Source organism: Oncorhynchus clarkii, chromosome 2, assembly GCF_045791955.1.
Source record: "Oncorhynchus clarkii lewisi isolate Uvic-CL-2024 chromosome 2, UVic_Ocla_1.0, whole genome shotgun sequence".
NCBI classification, from domain to species: Eukaryota; Metazoa; Chordata; class Actinopteri; order Salmoniformes; family Salmonidae; genus Oncorhynchus; species Oncorhynchus clarkii.
Genome location: NC_092148.1, coordinates 52,747,428 through 52,770,281, shown reverse-complemented (window position 1 = coordinate 52,770,281; position 22,854 = coordinate 52,747,428). Strand labels below are relative to the sequence as shown.

General features: G+C 42.1%; 1 protein-coding gene across 1 annotated transcript in view; it reads right to left on the bottom strand.

The window, feature by feature from the left end:
- LOC139369629 (metabotropic glutamate receptor 8-like) overlaps positions 1 to 22,854 on the bottom strand; it is a 214,807-nt gene that overhangs the window by 40,984 nt on the left and 150,969 nt on the right. Inside the window, exons 3-5 of the mRNA XM_071108896.1 lie at positions 14,948 to 15,083; positions 13,367 to 13,521; positions 13,046 to 13,183 (exon numbers count right to left, since the gene is read on the bottom strand). Coding sequence (XP_070964997.1) covers positions 13,046 to 13,183; positions 13,367 to 13,521; positions 14,948 to 15,083 — 429 coding nt within the window. The remainder of the gene's footprint in view (positions 1 to 13,045; positions 13,184 to 13,366; positions 13,522 to 14,947; positions 15,084 to 22,854) is intronic.

Genomic DNA, 22,854 nt, shown 5'->3' with positions numbered 1-22,854 from the left:
AATTTGTGCATGTGGCAGTTGTGGTGCGACTTGAGTTTCACCATCAGGTGGAAGACGTGTCCCCTCTCTCTGTTCAGTCTCACCGGAGGAAAGGAAGGAGTGAGCAGGGACCGTGAGAGATGGTTGGGAAATAAATCGTTTTCAACGGTCATCCAACTCGGAATTCCAAGTCGGAAACTTGGGCATCTTTCTAGAGCTCCAACTTTTCGACCTGAAGATCACTGATGTCGTGATTTGACCTCGTTCACCATCAGATGCAGGTACCATCAATCCAGTAAAATAAAAATGCTAATTGTTTCAATTCATGCTCCACAGTGCCTCACAAGTGCTAAACCAACTGATCTATTTTGTTATCAAAGCTCCAGTTTTGAAATATAAATGGTCTGATTAACAATATTGGCAGGCCAATCATAGAGCCAATATGTTGTGATTATGTATTAGGCCTACTGCCAAAACCTCATTCATACAGAACTGTTTGTGTGAGGTTAATGTAAAAAAAAATAATCTGAGCAGTAGATCTCAGCTTGCTTTTTGACTGTGAAAGTGATCTAGACTCAGAAAAGGTTGGTGACCACTGGTCTAGAATGCGATTGTATGCTGTAGCGTTAAGATTTCTCTTCACTGGAACTAAGGGGCCTAGCCTGAACCATGAAAAACAGCCCCAGACCATCTTTCCTCCTCTACCAAACTGTACAGTTGGCACTAGGCATTGGGCAGGTAGCGTTCTCCTGGCATCCACAAAAATCAGATTAATCAGTCGAATGACCAGATGGTGAAGCGGGATTCATCACTCCAGAGAACGCGTTTGTACTGCTCCAGAGTCCAATGGTGGAGAGCTTTACACCACTCCAGCCAACACTTGGCATTGCGCATGGTTATGTTTGGCTTGTGTGCAGCTGCTCGACAATGGAAACCCATTTCATGAAGCTCCCGACGAACAGTTATTGTGCTGGCGTTGCTTCCAGAGGCAGTTAGGAACTCGGTAGTGAGTGTTGCAAACAAGGACAGATGATTTTTACGCGCTTCGCGCTTCACCATTTCTCTCCCGTTCTCTGAGCTTTTGTGACCTCAAGTGGAGACTTCAGCATGTAAATCTTGGTGGAACAAACACAAAAAAAATTGGGATGCATGCCAGAAAAGCCACTACACAACACAACACAACACTAAACAATACATTAATTGCACTATAACAGTGACAATTGGTGCCCACAAACTGTTAAGGCCTCCACAAAGCTGTCCCAACAGAAGAGCTTTCTTTTCAGCACCATGGAGTGAATCCTTGTTACCGCTAAACATGGCTTTCAGCAGAGCTTTGTCTAGCAGCGAAACAGTAAATTCAGCTTAATTTACTGCTTTTAAAAAACAGCTGATATGGCTGATTTGCTTTAATAAATGTGGTTTCTACAACAATTGACATGTACAAACTATGCATAAGGGAACAACAAGAGGATTTGGGACAATCCAAAATGTTGAATAAGACATTAATCAGCGAGCTAGGACGGACAGCAACAGAATTCAGAACATGGGCCATTCTTACAGTATTCTCTCTGTACACAAAGTCAGAGCCGTAGGATAAGTAAAGGGGGCATTTAAGTAGACAATGAACGCTCTTACAATATTCATTGATTACATTTCTCTAAAACAGGCTATAGGCTACATATGCACCACAAAGTCAGAACAGTAGGCTAAATTATGAGGGGGAAATGGACCAAATTATTAAGGTGAGGCACATGGGCTACTAACAGCTTACTTTCTTAGCTACAGTATAAATATCTCCCTGGCATATTACATAATTTATGCAGCAGCATACAATAAATTTTTGGAGTCACCTTGTTCTGCTGTGCTCACTTAAACAGGAAGGTGGCGCGGCGGTCCTTCTTGTGGGTAAATTTTGTCATCAAACCTTGTCATCAAAGTCTGGCATTCTCTGGATTTATGGAACTTTCAAGACAACTGGGAACTCTGAAAAAAACAAGGTTGAATCAGGTCGGAAAGTGATCTTCAGGTTGGAACTCTAGAAAGAGGCCCGAGTTCCTGACTTGGAATTCCAAGTTGGATTACGTATTTTCCCAGTTGGAGCTCTTTTTTTCTGAGTTCCCAGTTGTCTTGAACTCACTGAAGTCTGAGATTTCCCAGTTTCCAGTTGTCTTGAACGTGGCAGAAGTCATGCTGGATTGACAGCATCGCCAATGTATTCAACCTTTTCTGGCCCAGGGTGTTGCATGTGAATGTTTATCCTTTTAAGCTTGGAAAAAACCCAGACTAGGACCACACACCCACTCCACTGAATAGCAGGCTAGTGATTGCTTTGAAAAGCTTGCAGTTAACCACTGATTCCTTCCAAACCACTCATTGTTAAATTGCGATTTCCAACTTGTTGTGTAATGTTTATGTCCAATGGCCAATGAGCACCGATACATTTTATGTATAATTTCTCATCATCATTGAAAATAATTTGCAAGTAGATTATCGACTTGATTCATGATGATGACAGCCTGTCTAGCTTCCTAGCTAAGATTTTGAAAGTATGATATTGACATAATCAATCCAATCAAAGCTTCGGTAGATACAGTGCATTCGGAACGAATTCAGACCTCTTGACCTTTTCCACATGTTGTTATGTTAGACTTATTCTAAAACGGAATACATCATTTTTTTCTTCATCAATCTACACACAAAACCCTATAATGACAAAGCAAAAACTGTTTTCTATACATTTTAGCAAATTTATTAACAATAAAAAACTGAAATATAACATTTACATAAGTATTCAGACCCTTTACTCAGTACTTTATTGAAGCACATTTGGCAGCGATTACAGCCTTGAGTCTTCTTGGATATGACGCTACAAGCTTGGCACACCTGTATTTGGGGAATTTCTCCCATTCTTCTCTGCAGATCCTCTCAAGCTCTGTCAGGTTGGATGGGGAGCGTCGCTGCACAGCTATTTGCTGGTCTCTTCAGACATGTTAGATCAGCATCAAGTCTGGGCTTGGGATAGGCCACTCAAGGACATTCAGAGACACTCCTATGTTGTCTTGGCTCTGTGCTTAGGGTTGTTGTCCCGTTGGAAGGTAAACCTTCGCCCCAGTCTGAGGTCCATAGTGTTCTGAAACAGGTTTTCATCAAAGATCTCTCTGTACTTTGCTCAATTTATCTTTCCCTCAATCCTGATTAGTCTCCCAGTCCCTACCACTGAAAAACATCCCCACAGTATGATGCTGCCACCTACATGCTTCACCGTAGGGATGGTGCCAGGTTTCCTCCAGACATGACACATGGCATTCATCAGTCTTGGTTTTATCAGACCAGAGAATCTTGTTTCTCATGGTCTGAGAGTCTAAGTGCCTTTATGCAAACTCCAAGCGAGCTGTCATTGCCTTTTACTGAGGATTGGCTTCCGTCTGGCCACTCTACCATAAAGGCCTGATTGGTGGAGAGCTACAGAGATGGTTGTCCTTCTGGAAGTTTCTCCCATCTCCAAAGAAGAACTCTGGAGCTCTGTCAGTGACCACCGGGTTCTTGTTCACCTCCCTGACCAAGGCACTTCCTCCCTCGATTTCAATAATGATCAATGGAAACAGGATGCACCTGAGCTCAATTTCAAGTCTCATAGCAAAGGGCCTGAATAATTATGTAAATAAGGTATTGTGTTTTTGTTTTTTAATAACTTTGTAAAAATGTCTAAAAACCTGTTTTCACTTCGTCATTATAGGGCATTGTGTGTAGATTGCTGGGGAAATGGTTTTATGTAATCCATTTTAGAATAAGCCTGTAACTTAACAAAATGTGGAAAAAGTCAAGCGGTCTGAATACTTTCCAAAGGCACTGTATATCATTCCATTCACAGGGGCTCTGCTAATGACTTTCTGTTTTGCTCATTAAGATATTTAATATTTAGAATGCTTTTAAACTAGCAAATGTGCAATTACACACTGGCCCAGTGTATTTTGTTGCCTTGCACATGTCTCTATTTGAATTACAGCAGCCTGCTACGAATGCCGTGAAGGGAGGTGGGAGTTGATGTGTGTTTTTGTATTTTTTTTCTACATAGAAAATGTATACATTAGCAATTAACGATGTATACAATTCAGGCATGATATTTGCATATCCTTGTCAGATCTCCTGTTTCTTGGCAAGGAGGAAGTAGCTCTAAGGAATTTGTCAGGATACTGGCAGGACACTTCTGGCCGCTAATAAAAGTCCTCAGACTACCAGTGCCACTTATTTCCCACTCTTATCTGGGTTCATTGGTTTTATGGCTGTATTCTGTCCAAGATGTTGAGATCTATTTCCTACAACCATCTGACTTTACTGAGTGCCTATACAAGGCCTATAAAAAATATAAATGTAAAGGCTATTCATTCCAAAGCCTTCAAAGCCCTATCGTCCTGTCTAATCCAGTAAACGTAGACCATAGCTCTCCAACCCTGTTTCTGGAGAACTACTCTCCTGTAGGTTTTTACTCCAACCTCAGTTATAACTAATCTGATTCAGTTTATCAACCAGCTAATTATTAGAATCAGGTGCACTAGATTAGTGTTGGGCTGAAAATCTACGGGTAGGATGTTAATGGCCAGTGTACAGTCGAAGCAAAAAGTTTGAGAATGACACACATATTAATTTCCACAAAGTTTGTTGCTTCAGTGTCTTTAGATATTTTTGTCAGATGTTACTATGGAATACTGAAGTATAATTACAAGCATTTCATAAGTGTCAAAGGCTTTTATTGACAATTACATGAAGTTGATGCAAAGAGTCAATATTTGCAGCGTTGACCCTTCTTTTTCAAGACCTCTGCAATCCGCCCTGGCATTCTGCCAATTAACTTCTGTGCCACATCCTGACTGATGGCAGACCATGCTTGCATAATCAATGCTTGGAGTTTTTCAGAATTTGTGGGTTTTTGTTTGTCCACCTGCCACTTGAGGATTGACCACAAGTTCTCAATGGGATTAAGGTCTGGGGAGTTTCCTGGCCATGGACCCAAAATATCGATGTTTTGTTCCACGAGCCACTTAGTTATCATGTTTGCCTTATGGAAAGGTGCTCCATCATCCTGGAAAAGGCATTGGTCATCACCGAACTGTTCCTGGATGGTTGGGAGAATTTACTCTCGGAGGATGTGTTGGTACCATTCTTTATTCATGGCTGTGTTCTTAGGTAAAATTGGGTGGGCTCACTCACCCCACTCCCTTGGCTGAGAAGCAACCCCACACATGAATTGTCTTTACTGTTGGCATGACACAGGACTGATGGTAGCGCTCACCTTGTCTTCTCCGGACAAGCTATTTTCCGGATGCCCCAAACAATCGGAAAGGGGATTCATCAGAGAAAATTACTTTACCCCAGTCCTCAGCAGTCCAGTCCCTGTACCTTTTGCAGAATATCAGTCTGTCCCTGATGTTTTTCCTGGAGAGAAGTGGCTTCTTTGCTGCCCTTCTTGACACCAGGCAATCCTCCAAAAGTCTTCGCCTCACTGTACGTGCAGATGCACTCACACCTGGTGGTTCTCCGATCCCGCAGCTGAATCAACTTTAGGAGATGTTCCTGGTGCTTGCTGGACTTTCTTGGGCACCCTGAAGCCTTCTTCACAACAATTGAACCGCTCTCCTTGAAGTTCATGATGATCTGATAAATGGTTGATTTAGGTGCAATCTTACTGGCAGCAATATCCTTGCCTGTGAAGCCCTTTTTTTGCAAAGCAATGATGATGGCACTTATTTCCTTGCAAGTAACCATTGTTGACAGAGTAAGAACAAGGATTCCAAGCACCACCCTCCTTTTGAAGCTTTCAGTCTGTAATCCGAACTCAATCAGCATGACAGAGTGATCTCCAGCCTTGTCCTCATCAACACTCACACCTGTGTTAATGAGAGAGTCACTGACATGATGTCAGCTGGTCCTTTTGTGGCAGGGCTGAAATGCAGTGGAAATGTTTCTGGGGATTCAGTTCATTTGCATGGCAAAAAGGGACTTTGCAATTCATCTGATCACTCTTCATAACATTCTGGAGTATATGCAAATTGCCATCATACAAACTGAGGCAGCAGACGTTGTGAAATTTGTGTCATTCTCAAAACTTTTGGCCACGACTGTATCGTAAGCCAGACCTATATTCTGTCCGACCCACACTATCTTTCCTAAGAGATTGGCTGGTGTTAGAAACCCTTTGCATCAATTCACTTCAGCTTCGCCATTACTTTCAAAGGGGAATGTCAAGAGCAGGCCTTTGATACTATAACAAGCTTGGGAAGATGTCTGGCGGAAGATGTAACATATTACCCTATAAGACTCTTTGAAGAAAATCCCTAATCAAAAGTGTACGTTCCAAAATGTTCCTGAGCGCTGTGCACTTAGCTTCCATCTCCAACCTCCAATAGAAGGCGACTCCTCCCCTGACTGTCACTCTGCTTTCAAATTAAGAAGCCAAGTCATTAGAGGGAAGAGAACCAGTAGACAAAAATGGAGGGAAAGGGCGACAGACTGGGTTTTTGTCAAGATTACGTTTGATCTGGAAATGTTTGGAATCAAGCACACAAGAGTGCAAAGATGTGGCATCAATGGGCAGGACAAAATGTCTGCCAAGAGTAAGCTTTCATGTGACTCCAACCTCTTTCAGGGAATTTGTTCAGTATTTTGTATCTTTGCATGCTTGAAGGGGGCTCCCAGGTGGCACAGCGGTCTTAAGGCACTGCATCTTAGTGCTAGAGGCGTCATTACAGACCCTGGTTCAATACCAGGCTGTATCACAACTGGCCGTGATTGGGAGTCCCATAGGGCGGTGCACAATTAACCCAGTGTCATCTGGGTTTGGATGGGGTAGGCCGTCAATTGTAAATAAGAATTTGTTCTTAACTGACTTGCCTGGTTAAATAAAATAAAAAAAGGGGAAGAGAACAGTAGCATCCTTTTTCGAAAGAGGATACAAATTGGCTACTTTGCTCGGCTGAGGTAAAGTGCACCAAAGCCGAAATCTGTAATAAAATATTTATAATTAAGTCCAATTGACATCAGCCTGCTTTCTTTGTCTCAGGGCAGTCTGCATTGATTCTGATCCACATTGTTGGTTAAAGCTGCAATCTTCCAATCTTGCTCCGGTTTAGTTTTCTATTCTTACTGCCATTGTTCAAGGTTAGAATACATCAGAAACACATCAGAAAGTCATAACTGGAGGCATGAAGTGATTGTGCCGTAAACATTGAAAGCTCGGGGCATCTGTGGACAAGTCTGTCTGTTGCATAATAGGAAAGCGAAATTGAAATATGTGAGCTGTGGACAAAAACAAGCTGTGGCCTAAAACAAGGGAAAATACTCCATCGCATTGCTGAGTTACTGTATGTAACCCTTGATGAGCAAGTCATTTTTTTATCAAAAAAATTATAACAATACTGAGCTATATTGTATGCATACAATATGCATATATACCACTAACCACGAACCACTATTAGCTCAAAGATTACGAAGTTCAAAACCACTGGAACAGTGGTAAACTTGCCTGGTAGAGGTCACATGCGTAACTTGTCAGATGTTCTGGAGGCAAAGAAGTGCCACAGTTGGAGAATTACATAAATTGGTTGAATCTTTGGGTCACCAAGTCTCTTAATCTACAATTACTGTTGACGCCACTTGCATGCCAATATGCTCTTTGGAAAGGTTGCGAGAAAAAAAACTTTCATGACAGTAACAAATGTAAACGCCTGGAGCTTGCTAACGGCATTAGTACGTGGATTGGAACCAGGTGCTATGCTCATATGAGAAAAAATCACATCAAAATCCACAAATTGTTAATTGCCCCAAAATCAGCATTTTGCAATGGCCATCTCAGTCCCTGTACTTGAACCCCATTGAAAACCGGTGGTTTTGATTGAAGAGGGCAGTCCATAAGTGCAGACCGGAGGATATCAAGGACCTGGATAAATTCTGTATAGAGGAATGGTCTAAGAGACTTCTCAATGTGTTCTCCTCATAAAACCTTCTAGAAAAAGGTTCAGTATCGTTATCCTTGCAAGGGGAGGGTGCACAAAGTAACAACAATTATCTAGACACATCTTTTTGAGAAAAAATTATATTACTTGTTAATTAAACAAAATTAGTATAATAAAACATAATTTTAACATTTTTTTTGGAGTTTAGCTCAGTATTTGTATGATTTATTTTATATAGTCTTTTTTTTTTGCTCATCTTTAACAATTTTGGATGTGACTGTAGTGGGTATACCAGTATCTATACCAATATTTAATTGAAACACTAGTTATTTTTTTCTTCGATTGTTCATTTTGACTAAGTGCCTATGTGCTTAGTTCTAATGAAATCACATGACTATACCGGGGAAAGTATGACGACATTAACAGTAGGGACAAAGAGGAGGGGGAAAAAACAATCTGCAGTCATTGCATGGATTTCCTTGCTTGGATGAGTGGTAGGAGTTATTGTATTGCTTTAAAAACAATGGACACACTCATTTGGGGGTGGCAGGTAGCCTCGTGGTTAGAGCGTTGGACTAGTAACCGAAAGGTTGCAAGATCAAATCCCTGAGCTGATAAGATACACATCTGTTGTTCTGCCCCTGAACAAGGCAGTTAACCCACTGTTCCTAGGCCATCATTGAAAATAAGATTTTTTTCTTAACTGACTTGCCTAGTTAAACAAAGCTAAAAAAATAAAAAATTTAGAGATGGGAAATGAGGTGCTTAGAGCTACTGTACAGATTGGGAACATGTCTACAGCTCATCACCAGAGACGAATGCTGACAATATCACCAGCAGCACACGGACAGCATGATGGAATGTAGACACCGTTCCCTCTGACCTTAGGCCATTGTGTCAATAAAGATATTTAATTATCCTGATTAATTACCATCAATGATCAAGGCCCTTCAAGACCATCCCCACAAAGCCAAAGAGCATGTTCAAATTTTCCCTCAAGTGACTCTCTCTCTCTCTGTCCCCCCCCCCTCTCTTCCTCTCCCCTCTCTCCCTACCCCCCCCCCCCCCCTCCCCCTCTCTCACTCTCTCTTTCAGACTAATACATGAAAATCAATAGGACCACAAAAGGGGGTTTACCCCTTATTTGCTGTGATTTATGGACCAAAATGCCCACATAACCTGGAGACACACAACGTAACAAAACACTAGAAAGAATAAGGAACACAATACAGTAAGGGTTCATTGGAAATCATTATCACGGTATACAATTCACTACCATTTTGCCTGAGGATGAGGATGAGGATGAGATTGATGCTAGTTCTGTCAAGAAATAACAAAAAATGACAGTTTGTAATATGAAGTGACAGCTATTTAATTGCGTGAAAACCTCCATTTAATATATGACGTGTCAAAACCAGAGAGCATTTGCACCATAGAGCTGAAGTATATCCCTTTCGATATTGAGTTCCTTTTGATTCCCTCTCCTCCGCTACTAAAGATAAGTGCTCACATAGTATTCAATGTTATCATCACCGCAAGATACTGAAAAACTGAGCAACAGAGAACTAAATGAGGAGTTTGCGACGCAGAGCAATTATAATTTAACAGAGCACTTAACACGCCTGACCTACTTGACACACAGACACACTTTCAAAGAACAAAACAATTTATTTTAGTTGTTGAAGTGACCCACTAGTTCTGCATTATATCACATTGCAGTGGATCGTGTACCAATGCTTGGTGCATAAGTGTCTGTTGATCCTATGACTCTTTCCGTTTCCCAGTGGAGAACAGCTTTTTGTACCATGACTTCTATGGCTTCAGTTCTGTATTTGTTGCTTCAAGGTAGGATAAACTATAGAGCTGTTCCACCAGTGATGTTGAGTGTGTGTTTGTGACTGAACATTCTGCCTTGGGGTATCTGGACAAGCCTTTGTTTCCTGGTGGGCAATTGAGGCTGGAAGTGGGTGGCGGCCAGGCGGGTTGCCCAACTTAACAGTGAAGGAATAGTGAGGAAACACTGCAGGGTAAGAACTACATAAGAAGCAAGTGGATACATCTGTGATTGTATAATGGCACTTTGCACTGCAGTATGACTAAACCTTAGCCTCACATAGGATGTAATGAGAGAAGAGAGCATAGCTGTGACGCAACGCTAAATCAAACATCACTGACATTTCACAGGATACAGTATCTGATGTTAATGTCTGAGAGCACTTACTGTATGCCAATGAAGGTGCATCCATTTCACAGTTTCCTGTTTACTCCGTCTATGTGATGACACACAAGTCTGTGCACACATTTGCTTACATAGACAGATACACATACACACACATACTGTAAGTACACACGCAAATGTTCATATACAGTACCAGTCAAAAGTTTGGACACACCTACTCAATCCAGGGCTTTTCTTTCTTTTTACTATTTTCTACATTGTAGAATAATAGTGAAGACAACAAAACTATGAAATAACACATATGGAATCATGTAGTAACCAAAAAAGTGTTAAACAAATCTGTCACACCCTGATCTGTTTCACCTGTCCTTTTTCCCCCTTCCAGGTGTCACCCATCTTCCCCATTACCCCCAGTGTATTTATACCTGTGTTCTCTGTTTGTCTGTTGCCAGTTCGTCCTGTCTTGCCAAGTCAACCAGCATTTTTCCATGCTCCTGTTTTTCCTAGTCTCTCTTTTCTAGTCCTCCCGGTTCTGACCTTTTGCCTGCACTAACATCTAGCCCGCCTGCCTGACCATTCTGCCTAGGCCTGACCCCGAGCCTGCCTGACCATTCTGCCTAGGCCTGACCTCGAGCCTGCCTGCCGCCCTGTACTGTTCGGACTCTGACCTGGTTATGAACTCTTGCCTGTCTTCGACCTGCCTCTTGCCTGCCCCTCATTGTTCAATAAATATCAGAGACTCGAACCATCTTCCTCCTGTGTCGGCATCTGGGTCTCGCCTTGTGTCTTTATAAAATCAAAATATATTTACAATTTGAGATTCTGCAAAGTAGCCACCCTTTGCCTTGATGGCAGCTTTGCACACTCTTGGCATATTTTGACTGGTACTGTATGTCTGCACCAAACACCTGGTTCTAAACACAAAATGCATTCTTCAGCATGTCAGCACTTTTCCTTTTCTTTATAGGTTTAAGAGAGGGATGGGGATATTGTGTGATATTGCAATGGCCACAAACAAAAAAATAAGCACACACACGTGCACAAACACACACACACGCACAAACACACATATGGACAATGATCAGAGGTGGTGCTGATTCAGCCGTTTGTCTTGTTGCATGATTACTCTGCAGACAGCGACAGCTCCAGATAAAAGATGCCCATGCAGCTCCTCTCCTCACGGCACTAAAACTCAATCTCGAGTTGCTAATAAAATTTACTCAAGCTGCTCCCCTCGCTCCCACACCAGGGAAAGAATAGAGTGAAAAAGCCTGGAGTGCTTTTGACAGGGGCAAACAGATTTCAAACCGTCTACCTTGCTCAGGCAAAATTACATGAGCTTTATAATGGAGGGAGATACGAACATGGGGGTATTTTTGGAAAGCTGAGATTGGTGTTTCTTTTTTCTTCTCCCCTCGGTCCTGTTGCTGCCTGGCTACTCTCACCGTGCGTTTACCAAATCCTGTTTGGTGTGTCTGCCATGTCTCCAAAGGATTTGTCCCAAAGTGCCTGTGTTCCAGAAAAACTCCTCAAAATCATCAAGGATTACATTTTTTTTCGCCCACACAGTGGGGACATTGTCGTCAGCACAATGCAACTCTCAGTAGACAAGCGCTGTATATGCTAAGCTTAGTGATGTGGAATTCATTTTGGAACACCCTCGGGCTGATCTGGCTGTCTCCCTCAGTCGGCTTAAGTGCAAGACCTTTTTATAATTTTCTGCACACAATAGTTAGTATGTGCCACTTGCTTTCGCTGGATCATGGCGCATCCGCTTTGTTAATGACAGAATCCACTGCCTTTTTTGTCACGCTGTCGTGATTTGATGCCTTCCCTACTGACTTAAAAAAAAGATAATAATCAGGCGATCTGGCTGTGTTGTTAACAGACGAATCTATCAGCACTGCAGCGTTGTGTGCATCCTATTGCAGATAAGGAGAGTAGAGGGGGGGGGGGGGGGAGCGAGTGAGAGAGAGCGAGAGAGAGCACGGCGACAACAGCTCCATAATTATTCTCATTATTTCAAGTCACCGTGTCAGAACAATAAGTGTCGTCTGTGATATGGGCAACGGACAGCCGTCTGCCTCTGCATATCCCCAGTCACGAAAAAAAGCTCAAACACAGCCACATTAATACACTCACATCCTGCATTTTCTTTATGACTAAAATTGTTATTATAGAAACATAATGAATTCAAACACAATGTAAAGTTTCCCTGCACACACACACTCAAAGAAACACATTTACACAGAATGTGTGGATCCGATGCCTTTGTCTCCAGAGGTCTTCAACACAAACACATGCATCCACATCTTCAGACATACAGCATGTCTCTGCAAAATGGCTGCTTGCGCCTGGGAGAGTTACTGTACATTCGCAGAGTGCTACATACGGATGTTTCCCATTTCAAGCTAGAGCAAACCCTTTCCACTACATATTCCCAGAGATATTGAAAGTGAAATTCCAGTGGAATGAAATTACAGTGCTATAACTGGAGTTATAAGTTATAATGATGGCTGGAACAGAGTTTATGAAATGGCATCAAACACATGGGAACCATGTGTTTGATGTGTTTGATACCATTCCACCTATTCCGCTCTGGCCATTACCATGAGCCCATCCTTCCCAAGTAAGGTACCACCAACCTCCTGTGCCATCCATCCATCACCTCTTGGCTACCAAAAGCATGGCATTGATTGGCTGGGGTGTGAGATGGTCCAGACTATCATGGTTAGGGTCTGTATAGCATTGGGATGAATATACACCCCAGCAACAGACTATTGTCTCTCTGTTGTTCACTGTCTAATCTCTGCAGTGCACTGTTTAAACAGTCAGGTTTGCACTGAGGGAACGCACAGACCTCTGCCGGAGGGTACTTCCTCTTCCTCGTCCCCAGATAATGCTCTTCCCTCAGTGCTTAAGAAAGAACATGCTGTACCTGTGCATTTCTTGGGGCTCCCAGGTCGCTTGCCATGCATCCCTAACTTGCACGCAAAGTTTTCTTCCCAAAATTCCGCGAACCACACGTTCCTTCTGTTGTTGGAGAGGGAGCGACTCCGGAAGTAACGGTCGAAGGCTGAGATAAGGATGAAAATTGAGGAGAACAATAAAAACAGAGACAAAATAAACTTATTTCAGCCTGAAGCCACATCCTATAACACAAAAGTGTTGTACATCTCACAGTGCTTCAAACACATGCATTATTTCCCATTGTTTGCTGAATAGGGTCAATAAGGCTCAGTGTCTCCTGTTCTCTCACCGTCCACGGAGGCTCTCTTGGGGAGGATGGTGATGGCCCCCTCTGCCACTCTCTCCTGCTGGACCACAGGGGAGATCTTGGACCCCCAGCTGTCTGAGCCAACCCAAAGGAAGTGACCAGTCTCGTTGTTGCGTTTGGCCGCGTCCAGGATACGCCTGTGAGAAGAAGACAAAGTTGTTACATTCCGAATCACTGAATTTCGATTCACTGAATTTAAATTAACTTAATTCCTATTCACTTCTTGTATATGTTCGACCCCAACCGCAACATCATCCAACAGCATACCACCCTGCATCCCACCACTGGCTTGCCACTGATGCTAAGTAGGGTCGGTCCTGGATGGGAGACCAGATGCTGCTGGAAGTGTTGTGGAGAGCCAGTAAGAGGCACTCTTTCCTCTCGTCTAAAAAAAGATCCCAATTCCCCAGGGCGGTGATTGGGGATATTTCCTTGTGTAGGGTACCATCTTTTTGATGAGAATTAAAGGGGTGTCCTGACTCTCTGTGGTCACTAAAAGATCCCATGCCACTTAGCGTAAGAGTAGGGGTGTTAACCCTTTTGTCCTGGCTAAATTCCCAATCTGGCCCTCATCATTCCCCATCATGGCCACCTAATCGTCCCCAGCTTCCAATTGGCTCCAATTGGCTCATTCATCCCCCCTCCTCTCCTCTATAACTATTCCCCAGGTCATTGCTGTAAATGAAAATGTGGTATAAAATAATGATGGTTAAATTAAATAATTAAATCAATTAAATAATGGTTATGTAATGGTTCAATTAAATGTTTTAAATAAATATACAATTATAAAGAGAGAGGGAAAGATATTCAACTGTCATTGTCCAAACTGAGATACGTATCCAATATCTCCAATGATCCAGCTAAGCTTTGCTAACCTGATGGCTTCCATATAGCTATTTCAATAAATTGGTAAATGTGGAAGGAAACCATATTACAGTTTTGATTCCTGCAAAGCCACCCTCACCAGACGTGCTCAACTCCTCCTCAGTTCAACCTCAGGGAGATCCGGTCTAATATAACCATTTTAGGAAAGATCTGTGGCTATACCCAGTCCTCTGGAGTTTGGGAAACTGAGTTTACTTATTACCCTCAGGTGCTGAGCTTTCGGTTGAGGAGCATTAGAAATATAGTTTTTTTCTCCCTCTTTAGAGTTGCAGGTGTTCAGTTGAGACAGCTTTCATTCGAGTTCTAGTATTCAAATGTGCAGATGATCATTGCCGCTTAATTCAATCTTATTCAGATCAAGGCGAGATAACCAGAGTTCTTTATGTGCTGAAAAGAACTGCAATACAATGCACCCCACCGCATAGACAGGCCGTCTTACCTATAGTGTCCCGGAGTTAATCGGAACATTGTTATCTCAATCCACAGTGAAGGGTTTGTGGATTAATTGATGGAGGATAAACACTGTTTTTAACTCGATGGCGACTAGAGTGCACTGACTGAAGGAGTGTGTGTGTGTGTGTGTGTGTGTGTGTGTGTGTGTGTGTGTGTGTGTGTGTGTGTGTGTGTGTGTGTGTGTGTGTGTGTGTGTGTGTGTGTGTGTGAGACAGAGACACACACCTAATGTCGTCTTCATTGGCAAACATGATGACGGCTCGGGCGTTGGAGGTCTCAAGCAATCGCAGAATAAGCTTGTCAAACTCCCCCGGCTTGGGCTCCCTGGGGATCTTCAGAGACTGGGCAATGCACACACCACCTGTGGGGAGAGGAGGGGGGAGGGAATTAGAGAGAGGAGAGATGGACAAAGGGAAGGGATGAAGGAGAGAAGGAAGTGGAATGGTGGACGGGGAGGGGTAAAAGAGAGAGCAGTACAGGTATGGAGGGAGGGGGTGAGAGAAGGGGTTGACGGCGTAGAGAGGGAAAGATGGTGAGAAAGAGAGAGGGGGAAGATAGAGGGTTGGAAAGAAAGAGAAGTGGAGGGGTTGCAAGAGAGGTAGTGAGGAGGGCGATGTGAGGGAAGAGTGTGAAAGAGAGAAATGGAGGGGTGGAGATACGTAGGAGCAAGAGAGAGATAGGAGTGAAGATGGGAATGTTTTGAGGAGAGCAAGACAGAGAGCCAAAAATAGTGGATGAGAGAGAGAGGTGAGGTAGATAAGAGAAGAAGGTGGGAATGAGAGAGCAAGTAGAGGGGGAGAGGAAATGAAAGAGAAAGTGAAGATGAGGACGTACAAGATGAAGGAGAGATGAGGGATGGATTTGAGGAGGAGAGAGGACAGAGTGGATAAGAAGAAAATGGAGAGGAGAGAAAATAGACAGGGAAAGACAGTGAAGGGTCATGGCAGAGAGAACAGGTATAGAGAGAGATGGAGGAAGGGAGGGAGACAGTGGGAGAGAAACAGACCATCACTATCTGATTCATTCATGTGGACAGTAGCAGAATACAGATGAGGGAGCCAGAGAAATCCTTCCTTCCTTCCATCCATCCAGTCCCTCCATCCACTCTTGAGTGTGAGAACTGCATTACATTTCAGATTATATCAAATTGTATCACTTGGTTTTAGGTGTTTAAAAAACATTAGGTGGCGCCTGACAGACTGTATTATCGACTTATGTGCTTAGCTTGATTTGTTTGCACTCAAAAACCTCTGCCAGATGTGACGAATCCATCACAGGGAATATAAATAAACAGCACTTGATAAGGCGCGTCGGTGCATCAACAGGAGAAGTCCTCCCTCTTAAATTGGGTCCATAATAACCTTCCATAATTTTCAGACTTCTCTATTATATCATTAGGCTCTCTGCTCTGACTTAAGCGATGATCTCCCCTTGGAATCCAATCTCTCGTTACGGTCCGTCTGCAACAGTTCCATCTCTTTGTGTCTCTTCCAGCTCTATCAGGGGAGTCATCTCACCACATTACTGTCCCAAACACAACTAGTTATTAACCCTAAATTGATACCTTTTTAAGGGTAATGGCCAATCTGCTTCCCCTGGTGTTCCCAACCTCCAAATTATTATGCTTAGCTGTTGTCATCTATATCATTGTTGGGTGTAATTAAGGGAGTTTGGGGGATGTTCGTGTGCGTCACTTCTCTGAGGGGCGCCATGATGGGATGTTGTCTGAAGGAAATCGCTGATAAAACTTCAAAATGAATGCGACATAATCTAGTAAACACTTTACATTTAGTTAAATGTATGACTAAATGTTGTCTCGGAGGGTACAGTAAACAAGGTTTAGAGCTAGCTGTTTCGTGACTTGCTGTGACCTTCCACCCTCAGCCACCTGCCAGGACGCCGTGCAGAGGGAACATTGTACACACATTAATCTATCGCTATCGCCTAGAAGGCTTGTTTTTCTTTGGAGGCCAAGAAGAAGCTGGTACGATGTACATTACTGGCGGTTTTAGATTTTAGTGATGTTATATATATGCAGGCCTCAACCACTACCCTGAGAGCACTTGATTCAGTGTATCATGCAGCCCTCAGGTTCATTACAAATCAAACACGTCTAACACATCCTTGTGATCTCTACAGCGCTGTTGGCTGGTCGTCATTGACCTTGCATAGGCTTAAACACTGGTATACACTGATTTATAAGGTCATATTGGGTAAAATGCCATTTTATCTCTGTTCTTTTTTATTCAGGTTGGTAAATAAATATCAATTACGGTCCCATTCTGATTTGCTTCTAACAGTACCAAAAATTAGAACAGGTCATGGTAGAAATAGTTTTCGTTACTTAGCTCCGTGGTCCTGGAATTCTCTCCTGAACATTTTAAAATCTGATGATCTAGTTTGGTTGGTGGAGTTTAAACACTTGATCGATGTACATATCATAGAAGAGTGTAACTGTCTTTAGGACAGCTGTTTTTAGTCAAGACTTTCGAGTTTTTAACGTAATGTGTAATTGTTGCACTGTATGCGTGTTTACTGTTTTGTTTAACGTTGTGTTTGTGTATGTAAGTTGTTTTGTCTGAAACGCTGTTTCCCCCTGCTGCTATTGAACCAGGTCTCTCTTGGAAAAGAGATGTTATCTAAATGAGGAAAAACCTGTATCAATAAAGGTCAAATAAAAAATACAAAAAAGGGCTGTCAGAAAAATCACCAGCCTTTTACACCATGGATTTATGAAACCTCTCACAAAATCTCTTCTGCCATGTTGCCATTTCCACTATATAGCCTTTCAAGTTGAAATACCAGAGGACTCCCCAGTTAGAGTGCTCAGAGTAGATCTCCATCAAATCCATTTCAAGTGATGTGTACCTGTTCATGAAATGACACTCCCTTTTAGCTTCAATATTTCCATTTTATCTGTAACCTGTAGTCAATCTTTCATGCATGTATTATGTCAATGTCTTCAAATATCTATCTTGCAGGGTGGGAGAAGCATCTGTTTGTGAACACCCACTAAATCAAAAATCAATTCCAATTGCAATCTAATGAATGGACAGATTCCCCATGTCACTACATAGTCATTAAACCACTACATGATCGTGCCTCGCTCAGCGCTGCAAACTGGGGAAAGGTCTTTTGCCTGATTAATATAAAATATTGATTACAATTTGTATTAAATAATTGGTCATTCATTACTTACATCACCTATTACAGCCTTGTGAAAACCACGTGGCGAGGGGGAATATAGGTGGTTGCCTCTAATGATGGCATGAACATGTAGGAGTGTACCGGCTCTGTGTTAAGGAGAGTCTGATTCTCACAGTGTAATGTGTTCCTTTTGTAAGCTACCTATCCTCATGAAATATTAACGAAGGCTGCCGAGCTCGGCTAGTAGCAGTGGCTATCAGGGGATATCGCAGTACCCAGGCACTGCAGGAATCAGGACTCATTGCAGCCAGTTGGGACATTATGTGGAATATCAAATGACAATATCAAGCCAGGCAGGGATTTCATGTGTTAATATCCCGTGTTCTGCTAACAAGTCTGTTCTGTATGGAATACGGCACGCCATACCCATGTTACGGTGTTGTATAATTTTGATAAAGGTTGGAAAATCAAGCAATTTGCACACTGTTGTTGCTCATTAGGGGTAAAGGGGTTTGCAGCACTACAGGGAACATTATTATTCTAGTGGTATGAAATTGACATTCCTTCATGTAACAATACTATTTATATGTTGCTTGAAGATATTTCCTCAAGAAACAACACTGGTGTGTTGTTTTTCACTGGGATCAAATTAATTCAGGCAGTATTATATGTTAAAGTGAAAAGGTGTTGTGCCGATACTGCTAATAACACCACTACAAATAACTATCATCAGAAAACCTCCAGTTTTCACTTTGTCAAGTGACAATAAAACCATGTAACCTATTGACATTATAGTAGTTACATGATGTACAGCTGAAGTCAGAAGTTTACATACACTTAGGTTGGAGTCAATAAAACTCATTTTTCAAACACTCCACAAATGTCTTGTTAACAAACTAAAGTTTTGTCAAGTCTGTTAGGACATCTACTTTGTGCATGACACAAGTAATTTTTCCAACTATTGTTTACAGACAGATTATTTCACTTATAATTCACTGTATCACAATTCCAGAATTCCAGAATTTTACATACACTAAGTTGACTGTGCCCACAGCTTGGGAAATTCCTGAAAACAATGTCATTGCTTTAGAAGCTTCAGATAGGCTAATTGACATAATTTGAGTCATTTGGAGGTGTACCTGTGGAGGTATTTCAAGGCCTACCTTCAAACTCAGTGCTTCTTTGCTTGACATCATGAGAACATCAAAAGAATTCAGCCAAGACCTCCACAAGTCTTGTTCATCCTTTGGAGCAATTTCCAAATGCCTGAAGGTACCACGTTCATCTGTACAAACAATAGTACGCAAGTACAAACACCATGGGTCCACGCAGCCGTTACACCGCTCAGGAAGGAGACGCGTTCTGTCTCCTAGAGATGAACATACTTTGGTGCGAAAAGTGCAAATCAATCCCAGAACAACAGCAAAAGACATTGTGAAGATGCTGGAATAAACAGGTATAAAGGTTTCTATATCCACAGTAAAACGTGTCCTATATCAACATAACCTGAAAGGCCACTCAGCAAGGAAGAAGCCACTGCTCCAAAACCGCCATAAAAAAAAGCCAGACTATAATTTGCAACTGCACATCGGGACAAAGATTGTACTTTTGGAGAAATGTCCTCTGGTCTGATGAAACAAAAATATAATTGTTTGGCTATAATGGCCATTGTTATGTTTGGAGGAAAAAGGGGGAGGCTTGCAAGCTGAAGAATGGCTAAGGACAAAAAATGGCTTAAGGACAACAAAGTCAAGGTATTGGAGTGGCCATCACAAAGCCCTGACCTAAATCCTATAAAAAAAAACTGTGAGCAGAACTGAAAAAGTGTGTGCGAGCAAGGAGGCCTACAAACCTGACTCAGTACCACCAGCTCTGTCAGGAGGAATGGGCCAAAATTCACCCAACTTTTTTGTGGGAAGCTTGTGGAAGGCTCCTCGAAACGTTTGACCCACGTTAAACAATTTAAAGGCAATGCTACCAAATACTAATTGAGTGTATGTAAACTTCTGACCCACTGGGAATGTGATGAAAGCAATACAAGCTTAAATAAATCACTCTCTACTATTATTTGGAAATTTCACGTTCTTAAAATAAAGTGGTGATCCTAACTGACCTAAGACAGGGCCTTTTTACTAGGATTAAATGTCAGGAATTGTGAAAAACTGAGTTTAAATGTATTTGGCTAAGGTGTGTGTAAACTTCCAACTTCAACTGTAGTTACAGATAGGTTGGTGCAATAGCAGTGTACGTAGTTATGTATTCTCTGTACACCACAGGAGGTTGGTGGCACCTTAATTGGGGAGGACGGGCTCGTGGTAATGGCTGGAGCCGAATCAGTAGAATGGTATCAAATACTTCAAACACGTGGTTTTCATGTGTTTGATGACATTTCATTCGCTCCGTTCCTGCCATTATTATGAGCCATGCTCCCCTCAGCAGCCACCTGTGCTGTAAACCTTTACACTTGCATCACAGTATATCAGAATTTTTTCTGCAAAGAAAAACACAAAGCAACATGGGTACTTCACCAACCTCTGCACAATTGACACTTCGTCTTCATTCTTCACAGAAAGAGCATTTTACAACCCAGTAGCGTACTGCTAAGTCTTGCTCCCTTTCTCTCAACCCACATAAGAGGTCCATGTTTGCTTCTAAAAAAAGTTGACCGTTGTCATATCACTACTTCCAGTACTGCCCCTGGTATAATCACAGGCCTTTGAAGTTTTTCTGTGAGTTTTTGCCTCGGACAAGGAAGTTACAGTACAGCAGTTGTCACCAACTGATCATTTGTGATCGACTGGTCGATCTCCAAGACATTTCTAGTCGATCATCAAACATTTCTGTAAAAAACCCAATGATCAAGCCTTGTGTTCCTATTATTTTTTATTTTTTTGTCTCGCATTGTTGGAGGTAGGTGCACCTGATTCAGCTGGTTCTTCCTACTTCTACTCGCCTTACAACCAACACTGCAGCTGTAATGATTGAGTAGGAAAGTGTATCGATAGACTTGCATTGTTATTATTAGGAGCTTGGGTCTTTTTTAATGTCAAGGAATATTTAACGTTCTCTGTTCATAGGAGTAACATTCATTTGTGCATGAGGTAGAAATAATGATGTGCAACTCAAGTTTCGCCATCAGTTGGAAGACGGTGTCCCTTTTTGGTCAGTGTCAGCAGAGGTAAGGGAGAGCGGTGGGACTGACCATCAGATGCAGGCACCACCAGCACAGTAATATTAAAAGCACATTATTTAAATGTATGGTCACTCAACTGTGCCTCACAAGTAATACAACAACTGATCTATTACCAGTGTTGAAATATATATATTTTTAAATGGTCAAAACAAAAATGCATTGGCAGGGCAATTCAAGCAAAGCTAATATGCGGTGACAATGTATTTGGCCTATAGCCTACTGCACAACTCTCATTAATGCAGTACTGTTTTGAATAGGTTAATGTTGCATAGGCGTCAGTTTTTTAAGTGGTTTAGAGAAAAAATCTCAGCGGTAGATCTCGGCTTGCATTTTGACTCAAAGTGATCTTGACTCACAAAAGGTTGATGACCACTGCAGTACAGCATCACAAGCTCTATGAGAGCGACTGTTCACATTTAATTTCCACAGAAAGACTTGTCTGGCACGGAAAAGCTGTCACATTGACTGTAGTGGCGTCAGCCATTGAAAGACTCACAAAGAATTGCTGCACTTGTGTTTGTGGTAGGTATTCAAATCTATTTATTGTGCAAATAACTTTTTGTCCAATTGATTTTCTACAGGGCAGATGGGTATGAAGCTAGCTGAAAGCAAATAAACCCTTCTTGCTCATGAGTATGTGATGAGACAATAGCCCTCTGTGGCCTGAGTTTAGCTGAGGTGGGCTATAAGAGGCCTCTTGAAAAACATAGCCTGCAGATATAGGGGAACTTTTACGTCTGGCGTTTCTCTCTTTTTAAGAGGATGGTTACATCAGCCCCAAGAATATGCCATTTAAAGCGCTCTCTGTGCAGACTGCGTGGTGAGAGATGCAGAATGCTGCAGTGATATCGAACCCCTCGAAACTCCTTCAGCCCAAACATTCTCAGATGTCGTGTCTGAGAGCGAGATGGCCCTCTAAACCCACTCTCTCAAACCCTGCCACAAGGCTGCCAGCACAGGCATTACATTATGTAAAATGAAAAACTTCTAGCCTCCACAGATTTACATGTAGTGGAAACCTGGAAATATCCACAAAGTCTATGCTCTTGGGTACCAAAACAACTTTGAAATTGAAAGGCGCTGTTTGCATTGCAACAAAAGGGTATCAAATGCTTTTATGGCACTAATGCTAAGATGATAAATGGCAAGACTATTAACTTATCTCTTGGTATCAAAAATAATGTGACTATGACGATGTTAGTGGTGTGGTTATAGCCTCTTTACCTATTTTATCCCAGTCTGTCATTTGCTTGTTTTGGGATTTCTCTTATTGGCACGTATTCTTCATAATATGACAGATTAAAATGTTTACATTTCATACTGTACGCAATATCCTACTCTGCTTCTGTGACCTCATTTGCATACAAATTACATTGCTTTACCTTGTGAGGCGCACAGATTTATACAATCCGGGAATGGATGCCAAAAAGGGGGGGTGGTCACATTGCCGAGATACTTTCAATTCAAAACCTCAATTCCGGAGCACTTATCAGGTGCTATGGAATACAGAGAGGGAATACAGAAAGCGTTGCATAAACACTCAGGCTTGACAAGGTCAGTGATGAGTCAGTAAAAGCAGGTTTGCACTGAATGAAATATCAGCCGTTCGCACCGAGCGCCTAGCTCTCTGGATCCACTGACAAATTGGAGACGGCAACAACTTTTGTATCCCAATTGAGTAAGGAGATTGGGAGGTGGAAGGAAGGAGGTTATTATTTCTTAAAGCTTCCATTTCGCTCTGAAAAAGGGTTGAATGAAGAGAGAGAGAGAGAGAGAGAGAGAGAGAGAGAGA